Source organism: Ceratotherium simum, chromosome 34 (assembly GCF_057802395.1).
Source record: "Ceratotherium simum simum isolate JZ-2026a chromosome 34, ASM5780239v1, whole genome shotgun sequence".
NCBI classification, from domain to species: Eukaryota; Metazoa; Chordata; class Mammalia; order Perissodactyla; family Rhinocerotidae; genus Ceratotherium; species Ceratotherium simum.
Window position 1 is genome coordinate 16,727,509 of NC_141933.1, and position 15,663 is coordinate 16,743,171.

Consider the following 15,663-nt stretch of genomic DNA (forward strand, 5'->3'; position numbering starts at 1 on the left):
CTATAAGGTGGGGGGCTCCAACAGGTCTTCCCACCTAAATGTCCCCTAGTGTGCTGACAAGGTGCCTTGGGGTGCTACCTTAAGCTGAGAAGATGGGGTAGAGGGGCAAGAAGATGGAATTCCTGGCCCTTCTCTTTAAACTAGAGCAGGCTTTAACTACTTTATGTATTAAGCTTCTATATAAGATTTGAATAAGGCTGAATATTATGAACCAAAGGGGGTAGCTGTGCAAATGGTAAGTTTGTGGATCTGGCCTTGCAGGGGGAGGAACAGTTGGGGGAGCAGGGCTGTGATGGGGTTCAACCACCACAGATCCTTCCAATGGATGGAGCATCAAAGGGCTGGGAGTGCCCTCACCGCTAGTTTGCAGGGCAGCAGCTTCCTCTGGGAAGGCCCTGGAAACGAACCTCAGACCGTGCCCCAGCCAGTGCTTCTGGAGACTCAGGTCCCAGGGATCTCCTACTAATTCCTCCTCAGGTCTCCACTGGGTCCAGAAAACAGACTGGCTCTTAGGAAGTCCCACCTCACAAAGGAGACTGGGGATTACTACCCGGGCACAGGAGAGACGATGTGAGAAACACCAGGTAAGTCCTGGCCTCTCTTTGCACCTGGGGTGGGTAAAGGAGACACAAGATGAGGTGGTGTCAACTACAGACAAGCAGTGGAGGCTAGAGGCGGGGGTGAGTGCGTGTGTGGGGACGATTAGGTGTGTGTTGCTGTGAGTGCGTAAGAGAAATGGTTGGCTCATGTCACACAGGGCCTAGATAAGGTTGTGCATCTGGTCTACCCGGCAGGGCTAATATAGGAGAGATTCAAGTGTTACTGAAGCATTAACATCACAGCATTAAAAATCCTTTCAAATTCTATCGAGTCCAAGCCTCCATCATCTCCCCCATATGACTGCACCGCCTCTTAACAGGTTTTCCTGTGTCCACTCCTACCCGCTCCAAACCCTTGGCGTATCAGCCAGAGTGATCTTCCCAACTCAGATCTCATCATGTCTGTCTCTCTCTCAATCACACACACACACGCACACACAGGTTAAGATGCTTCAGCAGCTTCCCATCCATTACGATTCTTTAAAATAAAAAGATATGAGGGTATCTGAGGTGGGGCCTCTGTCTGTGCTCCCACCCCCAGCTTACACTACCCTCACCTGTGCTCCCTCTGCTCCAGCCATAAAGACCTTCTTTTCTTCTCCCCATTCGCCAGGCTCTTTCCCTTTGTGCGGCTGGGTTTCTTTGCCTTCAAACTTCTTTTCCTGCTCTCACCTGACCTGCTCTTTCACATTGCCTCGGATGTCACATCTCCAGAAAACCTTCTCTGAGTTCCCCGACGAGGTCAACTACCTCCACACCAGCAGCTCTCCTAGCGCTGTGCACCTCTTCTTTGAACCCTGAGCTGCAGCTGAAATTTTACATTTGTTTGCAGAGATTATTTGATTAATGTCCATCTCTTGCGTTGTAAGCTCCAGGAGGGTGAGGACCCTGCCTGCTTTTGCCCACCATTCTGTCCTCGGAGCATAATGCCTGGCATGAAGAGAGACTCAGTACATTTTTGCTAAATTGATGACAATGGATTCATGAAGTCCTGATGGTGCATGGGCTCATGTGCACAGAGATGGGCTCAGGCCTGGGGGCTGGGCTGCAGAGCGCACTGATATAACTGGAAAGAGCTGCTCCATGGGGAGCTGTCAGGCTGGGAGATGGATGGGATTGGATATCAAGAAGCCAACGAGCCTCTCCAGCAGGCCGGGCTCCTGCACCGAGGATGAAAGCATCAGACTGGATCATGATGAGGGAGAGACAAGGGCAGTGGGGGAGCTGAACAGGCTGGCCCAGGAGCCGGCTGTCTCTACTCTCCATCAAGCCTGGCCCGGGCCAGGCTGGGAATGTGCTGAGGCACCTTTATGCCCTCACCTGGACCAACATACCGTCTTGTGACTATAAACAATCACAGCATCGCATGTGCATGTGAACATGGAATCTTTAAGCACCAACTTTGGAGATGTGGACATGGAACATTTCCAAATATTGTATCTCACAAAATCTCAAAGTTGGAAGGGAACTTCAAGGTCACTTAATCCTACCCTAAAGCTTGAATCCCTTCTCTAATATCTCCGCTAGGAGCACAGATGTACAGTCTTGTCTACAACATCCGCATAAATGAAGCCTACTGGCTCTCACCAGGCACACGGAGCAAAAAGTCCCTTAATCCACGTCTACCCACTTTTCCACATACCCCCACCCTCACACACTACTCCGACCTTCAGCAAGCAGACCCCTCACACGCCGCTCCAGCCCCCATGAACATAGATGTCTCCTTTAACTTGCTTGAATTAACCCACGACAGTTGTCAGTGGCTTGCTGTCTCACACACACAGACCCATTGTCTCAAGGAACAGCATAAGACTAGAGACCTGCACACCAGGAAAGAAAGCCCTCGAGGGTTCTGCCTGTATTTCCTGGTGTGTGCGAATGACCACAAGAAGAACAGAACCTGTGTTTTGTCCCCGGCCATTGTCTGCTCTGTGGCCTTTTGTGCATATATGTCTGTGTGTGTGTGTGTGTGCGCCCGCGTGTGGGTGGGTGTGGGTGCCTCCAAGAGGCAGGGGCTCAGAGAGGGTGTATGGACCTCGCTGGCTCTTAAGCAACTCCCAGGATGGGTTATATGGTGCGAAGTCAGGTAGAAGTAGGGCATTTATGTTTTCTGACAAAGAGGAGCATTTCTGCATTCTTGATGAGGGACCCTACATCCTGTTCAGAAAAGCCACTTTTCTCCTCAGCCACTCTTCCCTTGAGTGTTATCTGTGTCTGTGTTTCTCCACACCTCCCCTCCATCCCAAGGGGCAGATCTTCCCCTGCTTTGTCCTTCCCTCCAAGAGCAAGGGCTTCTCCCCTTTCCACGTTCTCTCGCCATCTCCCCGTGCCACAAGGGGAATTCCTCATTTTAAAGCAGATCCAGGTCTCTCCTTCCCACCTTGCCATCAACCTGACCAACCTGTCACCATCTCCCTGATTTCAGTGCCTTTCCTTCCCCTTCCCTGTGCTCCCGTGTCTGTTTCAGACCCCAAAGAGTTGACTGAGGGGAATGGGAAGATGTGTGTGTGTGGCGGGGGGTCTGTCTGTTCTCTGGCCGGGGGGAGATGAGAAGGGGGAGAAGGGAGATGGCCACGTGGGACCTCTCCCAGTGGAGGGTAATGCCGGGACGGGGACTCCCATCCTTGTGGTATGTGCCTAGAGACCACCCTCCAACTCCGGAGGATTTTCTGGGAAAGAGAACTTATCAGGGGACCAGATCCCTAGTGGCAGTGGCAGAGGCCAGTCCTTGGGACATGGCTCCACAGAAGAGACTTTCCCCCAAGAAAAGCTCAGGAGGCTGGACGGCCACACTGAGGGGAGGAGGGGCAGGACAGGACACCAGGCAGCCCTCCCTCCTAGGACTTGAAAGGCCACAGACTCACCCTACAAAGTAGGAGATGATCAGAAGCTGAACTGCTCGGTTGATGATCCCAATGGTCCAGCTCTTCACAACCACTGACTTGGTGGTTTCGTAGGTGAAGAAATCTGATATGCAGTTCATGCTGAGAGACTGATCAGAGGCTACTCAGGAGAGACCCAGTGGCGGCCTCAGGAGGGAGAGGTCCTCAGGATGGGGAGATAGAGATCAAGGCCTGGAGGGGGCAGCTTAGAGGGGCTTGAGGAATGGGGATCCTGCTTCTTTAAGTCAGGCAGTCCTAACCCAGTGCCCAGGCTCTCTCTGCTCTTGACACTCTAGGATGCCAAGAGTCCAAGGCCAGGGCGGGGGACCCCCTTTTTGTTCGTCTCCACCCCACTCCCCTGTGATGTCACGGCAGGGGTGGGGTCTCCAATCCCAGGCTCCTGATTGCCTGGGATGCAGCTGGCTAGGGCCCTCTGGGACTCGTGTTTTATCTGCACTCTGTCTACCGTTTCTGTTCCGTTGTCTTATGCTGCATCTTCATCCCAGCTCACCAGCTGCTTCATTCTCTCCTTAAAGCCCCTTGCAATGCCCCATCCCCCAGCCACCTAAGAGCTTGCCTGAGCTGAGTACCCCCTTCATTCCTAAGTGTCTTCCTAAAGCCACTCAATTCTGCAGCCAACCCCTCCCTTCCCCAGTTGCCTCCAATAGCATGGGTCAGGGGGAGGGGTCTCCTGAACACACTTCTCTGGGTCTCTGGGGAGGGGATGAGTCAAGAGTCACAAAGTTCATATTTCCTACTCAAGATGGCAGTGGCTGAAGCTCTACCTATAGCATAGCATTATCACGTCGGAATTTTTTGTTTTACTGTCAGTTCACCTATCTGAATCATTTGTTAGATTACATGCTCCTGGAAGTCTGGGGCTGTTTCCGTCTTACTAGTTTCCTCAAATCCTGTAACTGTGTTGGAGCTCAATACACATTTACTGAATCCAGTTGAATTTATGTTGCTAGATAGTGGTGGAATAGCCATTAGTCTGAGGTTAAAGCCATGAGTTCAGGGATCAACAGTGTATTCCCATTGTCTCTTATCCCAGGACTTGAATTAGCAAGCTTTTGTAACTGTTTTAAGTCAGACTGTCAGAGAAACCTGGAGTTTAAATATTCTGTCCTAATGTCTTCATACAGGACACATATCAATCATTCTGAATGTAAAGTCACGGTGATTATGACTGAAGAGAACTGGACTGGAGTAAGGAGATTTGGGTTCTAGTCTCCATCTTTGTTGCCAACTCACTGAGACCAGTTTTCCCATCTGCAAAAGGAGGTTGGAGTAGACAAATTCAAACATCTCTTCAAGGTCTGGCCTCCTCTGATTTTGCAACAGGCGCCCTAGGACTACACAGGGGGGCCGGCTTCTGCAATCCCAGGCTGACGTGATTTCAAATCAGCTCCGGCTCCACGGTGAATCTGACACCAGAGTTGAACTTGATATCGCCTTTGCCAGCCTCTTCCAGGCGACCCATACCTTGCAGTTACAGACTTGAAATTTTGGGGTGCAGATTGTGAACTCATTTAAAAAGGATCCAATCCCATGTGACAGGGAGAAAAGTACAGTCACACACTGTACTGGCTGCTCTTGGCAGCCAGTGGGAGGGGCCCTTTCTCGCCACAACTCTCTAAATATTTTTCTTCTTGTCCTACAGCCTCCTTTCCACTGAAAGCACTATCGTGCAGGAGAGAGGGACACACACACACACACACACACACACACACACACACACGCATCTGTGGAAAGTCTGCAAAATAAAACTCCACAAGTTCTTTTTAGAACCTAGCCCTCCGCTAAAGAAGTGTCTGTAATTCCGAAGAGCCCTATGCGCCCCTATTTTCTAGTCGGACTCCACGAGGGTAGGACTTCATCGCAGCCCGGCTTCCCTCAGGTCCTCCAGAGCCGCCGACGCTCTATGTGACCGCCTCCTTGGCCGGCAGGGCTCGGGTCTCTCTAACCAGCTCGTCGTCTCTATGGTCTGTGCACGGCTTCCGCTGGCAGGACGCGGGGCCGCGCACGCGGGAAAAGCTTCCCCCGCGTTGCCCCATCCCCCGTGTCCCCGCCCCCCTCCCCCGCGTCCCCCAGCGCGCCCACCGCCCGCACCGGGGCCGTCGCGAGGCTGCAGCTTGAGAAGGTGGGTGGTCGCCGTCCCCGTGCCCGGGGAGGGACCCGCTCCCCCGCGGGACGCTTCAGATGGACCAGTCCGCGTTCGAATCTACGGCAGCGGGCGAATCCATTTTAGGGGGAGAGGGGAACTGTGGGTCTGGGGCCGCGGCGCGGTGGGAGCGCTGGGAGGGAAACCCTGCGCTCTGAGCTGGGTTGGGGCGCGGGCGAGCTGCAGGCTCCGGCAGGCCCTGGGGTTCCGCCGCTCGTTGCCATGGCGCCCGGTGGAGCGCCCAGAGCGGGTGTCTGGTTGGGATGTAAGCGCTACTCCAGGCCCAGTTCTCCAGCCTGGCCTGGGCCTGGCCCCTCGAGCTCTGCCGAGCCGGCCTGTAGGTTTCCAGGCAGAGGAGATCCTGAGACATCCCAGGCGCAGCCAAGGGTTGCCACCTGGCTCCATCCTGGGCAGAGTGGGGTGTTATCTTTCATGCTTATCTATCTCCCACTTGAATTCAGATTTCCAACCTGCTCAGTGTCTTTATACCCATCCAGGAGTTGGGGCCAGGCTCCTAGTTGAGGCCATCAGGAGCAGGTCAGCATGGCAGAAACACTGGAGTTCAACGACATCTATCAGGAGGTGAAAGGCTCCATGGTAAGAAGGGCTTGGCCTTTAATACAGGAGAGAGAGGGAAGGGGAGTAGGCATTTTGGCCATTAACAAGAGCTGGCTTTGATAATGTTGCTACTTTGGAAAAGGAGTTGAGTATAATGTGTAACTAGTGTTTCCCCAACAAAGGGCAATATCGAGATATAGTGTAAGAGTTAAGGGATCGTACATGCTGCTCAATCCTGAATCCTGAAACTGAGGACCTGCAAGGGTTCTGGATGCCAGAGCCAGGATAGAATCCAGACTTCCTGACTACTTGTCTCTTCTTACTGGCCCTCACCACTTCAGCCTTTGCTCCTGCATTGATACCTGGCCAGCCTAGAATGGGTGTTGGGTGGGACTGTACCCGGTATGCACTGTGTACCGTCCCTGTGCATTTGGACCTGTTTTTCCAACAGAATGATGGCCGGCTGAAGTTGAGCCGCCAGGGTATCATCTTCAAGAACAGTAAGACAGGCAAAGTGGACAACATCCAGTCTGGGGAGTTGACGGAGGGCATCTGGCGCCGCGTGGCTCTGGGCCATGGACTTAAACTGCTCACAAAGAACGGCCATGTCTACAAGTATGATGGCTTCCGAGAATCGGTGAGATGTCCTGTTGCCATAAACCTCTTTTTACTGGGCCATCTTATTTATTTGTAATCTTCTAGAGAGAATTGGGGCTACTTCCTCTGATAACCATGTAATTGCTAGTTTGGGCTCCTTATAGTAGGGCCGTTGCCATGTTCAGCTTTGGGTGTCAAAGTCTCCCGAGTTTCTTTGTGTCTTGACTCCAGAAGAGTTTTTGCTGTTTTGATTCTTTTTGGTGGTTTCTGCTCATTGCCTTTATCCAGGTTCAAAGTGTTAGCTGGATGTTTCAGTTTGGGTTTTGTTTTTCCATTTTGATGTGCTTGAGTTGAAGACGCTACTTCATTTTACCTTCCACTTTCATTAAAGCAATACCTGTACAAAACCAGAGGCCCATAACCAGGAATGTCAGTTCTTCCTCTCCCAGCCTGAGATCCTGTCCCCAGAACCAACCTCTTTCAATAACCTTTTAAAGAGTTCTATAGCTGAGATTCTAAGTCAGCATGGATTTCTGATAAGAGGTATATAGGAGCAATTTCTCAGAAATGGGTAATCCCAGAATGTTCAAGTTTGTGTTGGGGCTTTACTGGGATTGCTCTCTCCCCTCCACCTATAGGAGTTTGAGAAACTCTCTGATTTTTTCAAAACTCACTACCGCCTTGAGCTGATGGAGAAGGACCTATGTGTGAAGGGCTGGAACTGGGGGACGGTGAAGTTTGGTGGTGAGTCCTGGGGAAGACTGAGGTTTGGGGGAGAAGGTAGGGTAAAGGGTTTCAGCCTTTTACTTGTTTTGCTCTCTTTCTGTCACTGTCTCTGATTTCCCATTAGTTTGTAATTCGTCATGTATTTATCGAGGACCAACAGTATATCAGGCACCGTGTGTGGTCTTGAGGGTACAGTTTGGACAAAACAGCCCCGGTGCCCTGTCCTCAGGGAACCTATAGTCTGGTGAGGACGTTGTTTACACAGACCCAAGGGAAGGAGCGTGTGGCTTAAAAAGCCCTTTCCCCACAGGGCAGCTGCTCTCCTTTGACATTGGTGATCAGCCGGTCTTCGAGATACCCCTCAGCAATGTGTCCCAGTGCACCACGGGCAAGAATGAGGTGACGCTGGAATTCCACCAGAACGATGATGCAGAAGTCTCTCTCATGGAGGTGCGCTTCTATGTGCCTCCCACCCAGGAGGATGGCGTGGACCCTGTTGAGGTGAGGCCTCTTTTGGTCGCCTTGGGAGTGGATGGTGCCGAGCAGGCCCTGGCTGGCCTGGGAGCAGGATCCCTGCTGCTCCATGACCAGTGTGTGCTTTTGTAGGCCTTTGCCCAGAACGTGCTGTCTAAGGCGGATGTGATCCAGGCCACTGGAGATGCGATCTGCATCTTCCGGGAGCTGCAGTGTCTGACTCCTCGAGGCCGTTATGACATTCGGATCTACCCCACCTTTCTGCACCTGCATGGCAAGACCTTCGATTACAAGATCCCCTACACCACGGTACTGCGTCTCTTTTTGCTGCCGCACAAGGACCAGCGCCAGATGTTCTTTGTGGTAAGTAGAAGCCACTGGGGTGGACTGTCCTGGTTTTTGCCCAAGTCTTTAGTAGACGGATCTCACTGGTGTTTAGTTAATCAACAAGTTCTTCTGGATCATCTGCTGGTGCTAAACCTTGTCGGCTCTTCCTTACCAGATCAGCCTGGATCCCCCCATCAAGCAGGGCCAAACCCGTTACCACTTCCTGATCCTCCTCTTCTCCAAGGATGAGGACATCTCCTTGACTCTCAACATGAATGAGTGAGTGTCTCCCTGAACTCGTGTCCTGCCGCTGTCCAGGCAGGAGACAGGTGTGCCATTGGAAAGCAGCAGTGCTCCTGACCTCGTCTTCCTCTGTTTGTAGGGAAGAGGTAGAGAAGCGCTTTGAGGGGCGGCTCACCAAGAACATGTCGGGATCCCTCTACGAGATGGTCAGCCGGGTCATGAAAGCGCTGGTCAACCGCAAGATCACAGTCCCAGGCAACTTCCAAGGGTGAGAGTGCAGGCCTGGGGCCCTGGCCTGCCTGGGGATGGGCTCGGCCGTGTCTCCTTGGTAAAGCCCTCCTGGGATGGGGATGCAGCTTCTTAGAGGCCTGGTTGGGTAGTATCATAATGGTGTCAGTCGCCTCCATCAGAGCAGCTTAGTGAGCTCACTCGGGGGCCTGAGCACACACGTGTCTCTGCTGAGAGATGTGCCCCTTGGCTCTGTGCCATTTGCTGCCCAGGGAGGCACTGACTAGGCTCCCCGCACCCTCCACCAGGCACTCAGGGGCCCAATGTATCACCTGCTCCTACAAGGCCAGCTCAGGACTGCTGTACCCGCTGGAGCGGGGCTTCATCTACGTCCACAAGCCACCAGTGCACATCCGCTTCGACGAGATTTCCTTTGTCAACTTTGCCCGTGGTACCACCACCACTCGTTCCTTTGACTTTGAAATCGAGACCAAGCAGGGAACTCAGTATACCTTCAGTAGCATTGAGAGGTGAGAGCCTCTGCCAGTCACTTCCTGGGCATCCTGGTCCTGACCCAGCCTCGACCTGGAAGCCTGGAATGGCATAGGGCCCTTTCCAGGCCTGTGACTCTTCCCTGACTTTTCAAGCCTTGAGCAGAATTTTCCTTTTGCTTCCCTGGGATTTGGTCCTTCTCCCTGGAGTGCTCAATCTTTGGAAGCCTCTCCATTGTTTTCTTTCTGTACTTAAAAAAAAAAAAAACCTGTTTTCCGTATTACAAAAGCTATATGTGTTCAGTACTAGCCCTTCTCCTCCTCCACTCCCCCTGTGGTGGAAATGCTATCTCTCGCTTTCCTGGAATGAGCTTTGTGCCCGAGAACACAGCAGCTAATGTTTATTGAGTGCTCGCTGTGGGCTAAACGTTTTACAAACATTTTCGTGCTTAATCCTCATAACAACCCTGTGAAGAGTGAAATACAGACCAGTAAAAAGATGAAAACATCCCTTCCCCTGACATCCCTACTCTATGCATATTTGGTAAATAGGTACTTACCCCTCCCCACTTTTTTTTCCTGGAACTCTAAAGACTGTGCAGACTGGTCTTTTAAGACTTTCAGGACTAGTATGCGACTCTTCCTTACTGTTGTCCTCTGGGGGGTCTCTGAACTGTTGAGTTGGATAATGTAGTCCAGGTCCAGGGGGGACTGTGGTCCCCCACAGTCTCTCCCTACCCATGGGTGTCACAACAGCGTGTGGTCCACCCGTGTGTTGGCCTGCCTGTCTGGTAACATGGTGCATCTCCCTCAGGGAGGAGTATGGGAAGCTGTTTGATTTCGTCAGTGCAAAAAAACTCAACATCAAAAACCGAGGATTGAAAGAGGTACCTGTGTGTGCGTGTGTGGAAAGGATGAGCCTCTCTCCTGTTCTTTCTGCAGGGGGGAAAGGGTGAAGGAGTTTTCCGGCTTCATTTTCACTCTCTCTTCTTTTCTTACCCTTATAGAAAAAAGAGGTGCGTGTGACCCTTCCCCTTCCTGGTGCAGGTTTCCTCAGCATGACCTTAGATCAGTCTCTGCAGCCCCTCAGGAGCCCCCCGTGGGCTGGGAGAGGGAGGGGCTTGGACTAACCAGTTGGCAGGAGGTCCTTGGCGTAGGCCCTGCACGTTGGCTGTGTGTGGACATCCAGCCCCGGGGCCTCCTGGGAGCTGCTGCTCTGATCTTACTCACAGGCATGGGGGAGTGCTCTTGAGTGTGCAGGGGTCCTGGCATCAGGGCGAGCTGGCCCTCACTCTCGTCTCTTTCCTGACTAGGGCATGAACCCAGGCTACGATGACTACGCCGACTCTGATGAAGATCAACATGATGCCTACTTGGAGCGGATGAAGGAGGAGGGCAAGATCCGGGAGGAGAATGCCAACGACAGCAGCGATGACTCAGGAGAAGAAACCGGTGGGCTGGCCTCGGCAGGGCAGTGCTGGGCCACCGGGGTGGCCAGACTCTTCCCTGGGGCCAGTGTTGGGCTCACCCTGGGGCCAGAGCTGGGTGTCTGGGTAAGGGAGTGGGATTTCCATTGGGACAAAGCTGATGTGTCCTGTGTTCTTTTTCAGATGAGTCATTCAACCCAGGTGAAGAGGAGGAAGACGTGGCGGAGGAGTGAGTTTTGTTTCCACCTCGTAGGGGTGAGGTGATGACCTGTAAGCTTAAGGGACCAGAAGATTTCTGAGCATTTCTTATTTCCCAGTATCAGCTACTGACCCAGGTTGGAAAAGCAAGCTCCAAAGGGGTGATACCTGGAAATGCTTTAAAAATTGTCAAGGGCTTTGTGAGCACAAGGCATGTTGTGAAGCCAGAAAAGTATAGTGGGGAGAGAATGGGAAGAAGAGCCAGTGCTTGCCCGCTTACTAGCCAGGAGTCCTTGGGTCAGTGGATCTGTGTCTTCATTTGTAAAATGGTAGGAGTCTCCCTGTGCTGTATTGATCAAGGCTCTTGATTGCCAAGGTTAGAACTATGACTCAAGCTAACTTGAGCGTAAAAGTGAATTTTATAAGTTCGTCTAACTGGAGAGTCCAGGGATATGACTGGCTTCAGGCATCTGGATCCAGGTGCTCAAAAGTTGTGGGGAATCTGTTTCTACTCTGATTTCGTTATATTTAGATTGGTTTGCTCCAGGCAGTGCTAAATGACCCTCAGAACCTCTGGGCAGCCTTTATCCTACTGGTTTAACACCCAGAAGTGCCCTTCTCTCAGAGTAGCAGTAAACGCGTGGTTACTGCCCCTTACTGAGTCTGAGGTATTAGCATGTGCTCTGACGGGCCAGAACCAGGCCATGTACCCACCCTTGGAGCCTGTGGTTGGGGTGAGCCCCTCCTGAATGGGGGCCAGGTGGTTCCCAACAGAACATTGGAACTCTTAATTCAGAAGAATTGGGAATGAATGTTGGGCAAAAAAAAAAAAAAAAAAATCTCTAGGCATCCACTAGTTCTGCTTGCCACATACTTATGAAGGTCAGGAAGCAAATGCTTGTGAAAATGCCTTGAGAACTGTTTGGTACCATATACATATAAGGTAGTTCCATCTCTGAGAAGTTGCACTTGTATCAGGTAGGACTTAGTTATGTGGGTATGTGCTGGGTTGGACTTAAGTTGGTTTTCCCCACTTTTTATAGTAATGAATTCTCTCTTCGTCAGAAAAGACTATACAGTAGGTTAAGATGATTAACTCAAAGGAGGTGGAGAAGTGGACTTGGGGCAGCTTCCTGGCAAGATGAGACAGCGTTTCTGTCCCTAGGAGCACGGGGATGGAGTTGGAGCTGGGTTAGGCCATGACCAAAGAGAGCAGCTGAAGTCCGTTGGTTCATTTGTTTTTCTTTGATTAATTCAACAAATAACCCATTGTCATGGCTGGGTCTGGAGAGGGGATGGCTGAAGCCACCTCAGCAAAGGGGAGGAAGCAGGGTTGGGGACTGAGGGTGGAGGCTGTCCTGTGGTCCTCCTCCCTCTCCCCTCTCTGGGCAGGTATCTTTGGTCTTGTTTTCCTCCTGGCCTGGGGCTGTGGGGTGCTGTCCTCCTTCCCTGAGTCTCTGCCCCACTCTCCTTGGCAGGTTTGACAGCAATGCCTCTGCCAGCTCCTCCAGTAATGAGGGTGAGAGTGACCGGGATGAGAAGAAACGGAAGCAGCTTAAAAAGGCCAAGATGGCCAAAGATCGCAAGAGCCGCAAGAAGCCCATGGAGGTGCAGACTTGCCTCTAAATGGGAGGGTGTTGGGGAAGCCATTCTCTTCACCTCTTCCTGTCCATCACCAGCCAGACCTGTTGATTGGTCCTCCTGGGGCTGCTTTTTGTAGCCAGTGATTATGGCCTTGAGGAGTATCTTCCTGGAAATTTTTCTCTCTGTTCCTTGAGATAATTAGCTTCTGGGAAATCTGAATTAGGAGACAGGCTTCTTCTATCCCAGGAGCCCGAGGAAAGGGCCCCTAGTGAGTTAGGCACTGGGGTGCAGAGAGGAGGAAGACATGGTGCCTGCTTTTAGGGAGCTCTTGGTCTAGCCCGGTGCTATTTAGTCTTTTCTCCATTTTTTTCCTTCAAGTAGGTGATCCAGATAATTTCTTTGGGAGAATGTGGGGTCTGTGGGAAATAGACGGCTGAAGGCATGTGGGTTCATTTTTATGTAGGTGAAGAAGGGCAAGGATCCCAATGCCCCCAAAAGGCCCATGTCTGCCTACATGCTGTGGCTCAATGCCAGCCGAGAGAAGATCAAGTCAGACCATCCTGGCATCAGTATCACGGATCTTTCCAAGAAGGCAGGCGAGATCTGGAAGGGAATGTCCAAAGAGAAGAAAGAGGTGAGTAGCAGCAGAGACGAGGGGTGGCGAACCTTGTTAACTGATCGAAGGGGCAGGGGGGGCCACTGGTGGAAGTTTTCTTGATAGATTTTGCCTGCATCAGGGAAGAGGTCTCATTCTTCTGTTTTTTCTGTGTGTGTGAGACAGGAGTGGGATCGCAAGGCTGAGGATGCCAGGAGGGAATATGAAAAAGCCATGAAAGAATATGAAGGGGGCCGGGGTGAGTCTTCTAAGAGGTGAGTGTCAAGAACAAAATGGCCCAGTAACTGCTTTTTTGGTGGATATTTTTCCAGGTTGAGAATTGGGGTGTTAAAGATAATAGATATGCTCCTGACTGCAGCAGGGCAGTGCTTCTCCAATCTCGGTAGGCATGTTTAAGCATGGGCGACGTGCTAATGCCTGACATCACTGGATAAATATGGCCCATTTTTCTAGAGGGTCAATTTTATTTGAAGGTATAGGGGTATTAAAAAATATGATTATGGAGTATAATTCACATGCATTTTTAAAGATAAAGCAAGAGATGTCAAGTAAGTTCTGCATATGATGCTGCTTCAGGCTATGGCCCTTGATTCTTCTGGTTATTCGGATGCTCTCCTTTGGGCCACTTGGGGCTGACATGGCTGATATTTATGTTTAGGGTGAGATGGGCAGTGTGGCTGGGATGGAGAAAGGCCCTGTTAAAGCTAGGAGAGGTTTGGCCTTGTTGGTGGCGGGAACTGGAGGGCCCAGTGCCTTTTCCCTCTTGCTAATATAGGGACAAGTCAAAGAAGAAGAAGAAAGTCAAGGTAAAGATGGAAAAGAAATCAACACCCTCTAGGGGCTCATCGTCCAAGTCGTCGCCAAGGCAGCTAAGTGAGAGCTTCAAGAGCAAAGAGTTTGTGTCCAGTGATGAGAGCTCTTCAGGAGAGAACAAGGGCAAAAAGAAGAGAAGGCGGAGCGAGGTGCGGCAGGAGTTTGGGGGCTGTGGGCCTGGAAGGGTGAGGGGCATCTCAGTCGAGGGTGGGTGGGTGAGGACAGAGGTTTCCGGGCCGGGGTTATGGTTGGTCTATAAGAGTAATGAGATGGAGTGGACAGGTGGAGTTCTGAGGTTCTGAAGGCTAGTGCTGGAGTTTAGGGAGGGGGGTAGGGAATTGGGGGGCCCTTCACCACTGAGGAGGTGGTCTTTCCCCTTAAGAGACCTTTGGTTTTCAGGACTCTGAAGAAGAGGAACTAGCCAGTACTCCCCCCAGCTCGGAAGACTCGGCGTCAGGATCTGATGAGTAGAGAGGAGGAAAGTTCTCTCTCCTTGGGCTTGCCCTGTCACACCCCCCAGGCTCCCCACCCATATTTTGGTACCAGTTTCTCTTCATATCACATGTTGTCCTTGGATTCTGTGCCATCTGAACAAGCTCTCCTGGTGGTCTGCACTTGCCTCGGGCAGCAGGGGAGGCGTGTTACTCTGCTGCTTCATGAGGCTGGCTCTTCATAATTTGGGGAGAGATTGGGTGGGAAGCAGGGCAGTGCAGGATCCAAGTCCTCCTCTTACTCTCCCGACCTTGGGGATATAGCTGCTTGTCCTGTTCAAGTTGCTGCAGCAGGGGTCGTGTGGGGTCAAGCCTGTAGCTCCTAACTGGGGCAGATTTCTACTTTTATTTTGTATTTCTGGTCTGTGAAAATGAACATTTAATAAAGGGAACTGACTTTGGAAACCATGTCCTTATGCTTTCTCTCTGGCCCTCTTGTAATGCTCCCACTTTTCTTGGTGTTGTTGACCACACTGTTCTGACTGGGCAGGGCCCTGCTGGTCAGCCGGGAAGCAAGTCTCCAGGTACATCCTGTTCTGTTCCCGGCTGGACAAGCATTGGTTTTCACCCTCTTCTGCCGGGATGGGCCATCTGAGAGTCTAGAAATGAGACCTGATCTGATTAGGAAGTCTCTCTCACAGTTCCACTCCATTAGCCCAGCTAAGGAGAGGCAGCTCTTGGCTCCATCGCTAATCACCTATGAGTCAAGGGTCTTCCCAGGCTTCACATAATGGAATCAGGATCGACAAGCCTCCCTGCAGCCAGGGGAATGGAAACCTGAGCCTGCAGAGTCGGGGAGGATGAGCGGTGTGTGGGGCGGAGTGCAGTCTAAAAGGTAAGGTATGGCCAATGTGTGAAGCTTTTGAGCTTATGGGAGGAAAGGGGCATACCAAATTTTGAGGCTGGGAGGAACTTCTATCTGGGAAAGGGGCATAACAAGAGACAAGGAGGATGAGCGAGGAAAATAGACCTTCCGGCCTTCCCGACGGTGGCTCTAAGGCTGAATTTATACACGTGGAGTGGCCACGTTGCGTAGGTTCTCAGGTGTTTGCCACAGGAAGCCTCTGCAGTCGGCCAACGGTTACCTTCTTTCCGGCCGTGACTCTATGGTGCTGCAATCCGTACAGGCCGCTCAGCCTGAGGATTGGGCCGTCCTAAGGCGGTCTCCTCTCTAGGCAGGCGTCTCGGTGGCCATTTTGCCCGAGCGCTCTCAGCGGCTGAATTGCGTCAGTTTCGACGGGGTCT

At 51.8% G+C, this 15,663-nt stretch overlaps 2 protein-coding genes across 3 annotated transcripts in view; one reads left to right on the top strand and one right to left on the bottom strand.

Annotated features, from left to right (window-relative positions):
- Positions 1-10,349, bottom strand: part of P2RX3 (purinergic receptor P2X 3) — a 38,426-nt gene extending 28,077 nt beyond the window's left edge. The window contains exons 1-2 of one of the 2 annotated variants that reach the window (XM_087422914.1): positions 10,181-10,349; positions 3,464-3,566 (exon numbers count right to left, since the gene is read on the bottom strand). In XM_087422914.1, coding sequence (XP_087279040.1) covers positions 3,464-3,566; positions 10,181-10,349 — 272 coding nt within the window. Of the gene's footprint in view, positions 1-3,463; positions 3,996-10,180 lie in introns of those variants that run through there. The other variant, XM_004437362.3, reaches the window with a different exon arrangement.
- SSRP1 (structure specific recognition protein 1) lies at positions 5,472-14,826 on the top strand. The gene is made up of 17 exons (XM_087422913.1): positions 5,472-5,624; positions 6,143-6,242; positions 6,655-6,840; positions 7,439-7,544; positions 7,837-8,027; positions 8,133-8,363; positions 8,503-8,606; positions 8,710-8,838; positions 9,107-9,328; positions 10,104-10,176; positions 10,603-10,741; positions 10,900-10,945; positions 12,393-12,522; positions 12,962-13,132; positions 13,280-13,368; positions 13,890-14,076; positions 14,327-14,826. The coding sequence occupies exons 2-17, from the start codon at positions 6,189-6,191 to the stop codon at positions 14,396-14,398; spliced, it is 2,130 nt and encodes a 709-aa protein (XP_087279039.1). The 5' UTR covers positions 5,472-5,624; positions 6,143-6,188; the 3' UTR covers positions 14,399-14,826.
- Positions 14,827-15,663: the final 837 nt, after the last annotated feature.

Coding starts and splice junctions, on each gene's coding strand:
- SSRP1 (XM_087422913.1), top strand. CDS start 6,189: ATGGCAGAAACACTGGAGTTCAACGACATCTATCAGGAGGTGAAAGGC. Junction 8,028..8,132: donor ATGGCGTGGACCCTGTTGAG/GTGAGGCCTCTT, acceptor GTGCTTTTGTAG/GCCTTTGCCCAGAACGTGCT. Junction 8,839..9,106: donor GTCCCAGGCAACTTCCAAGG/GTGAGAGTGCAG, acceptor ACCCTCCACCAG/GCACTCAGGGGCCCAATGTA.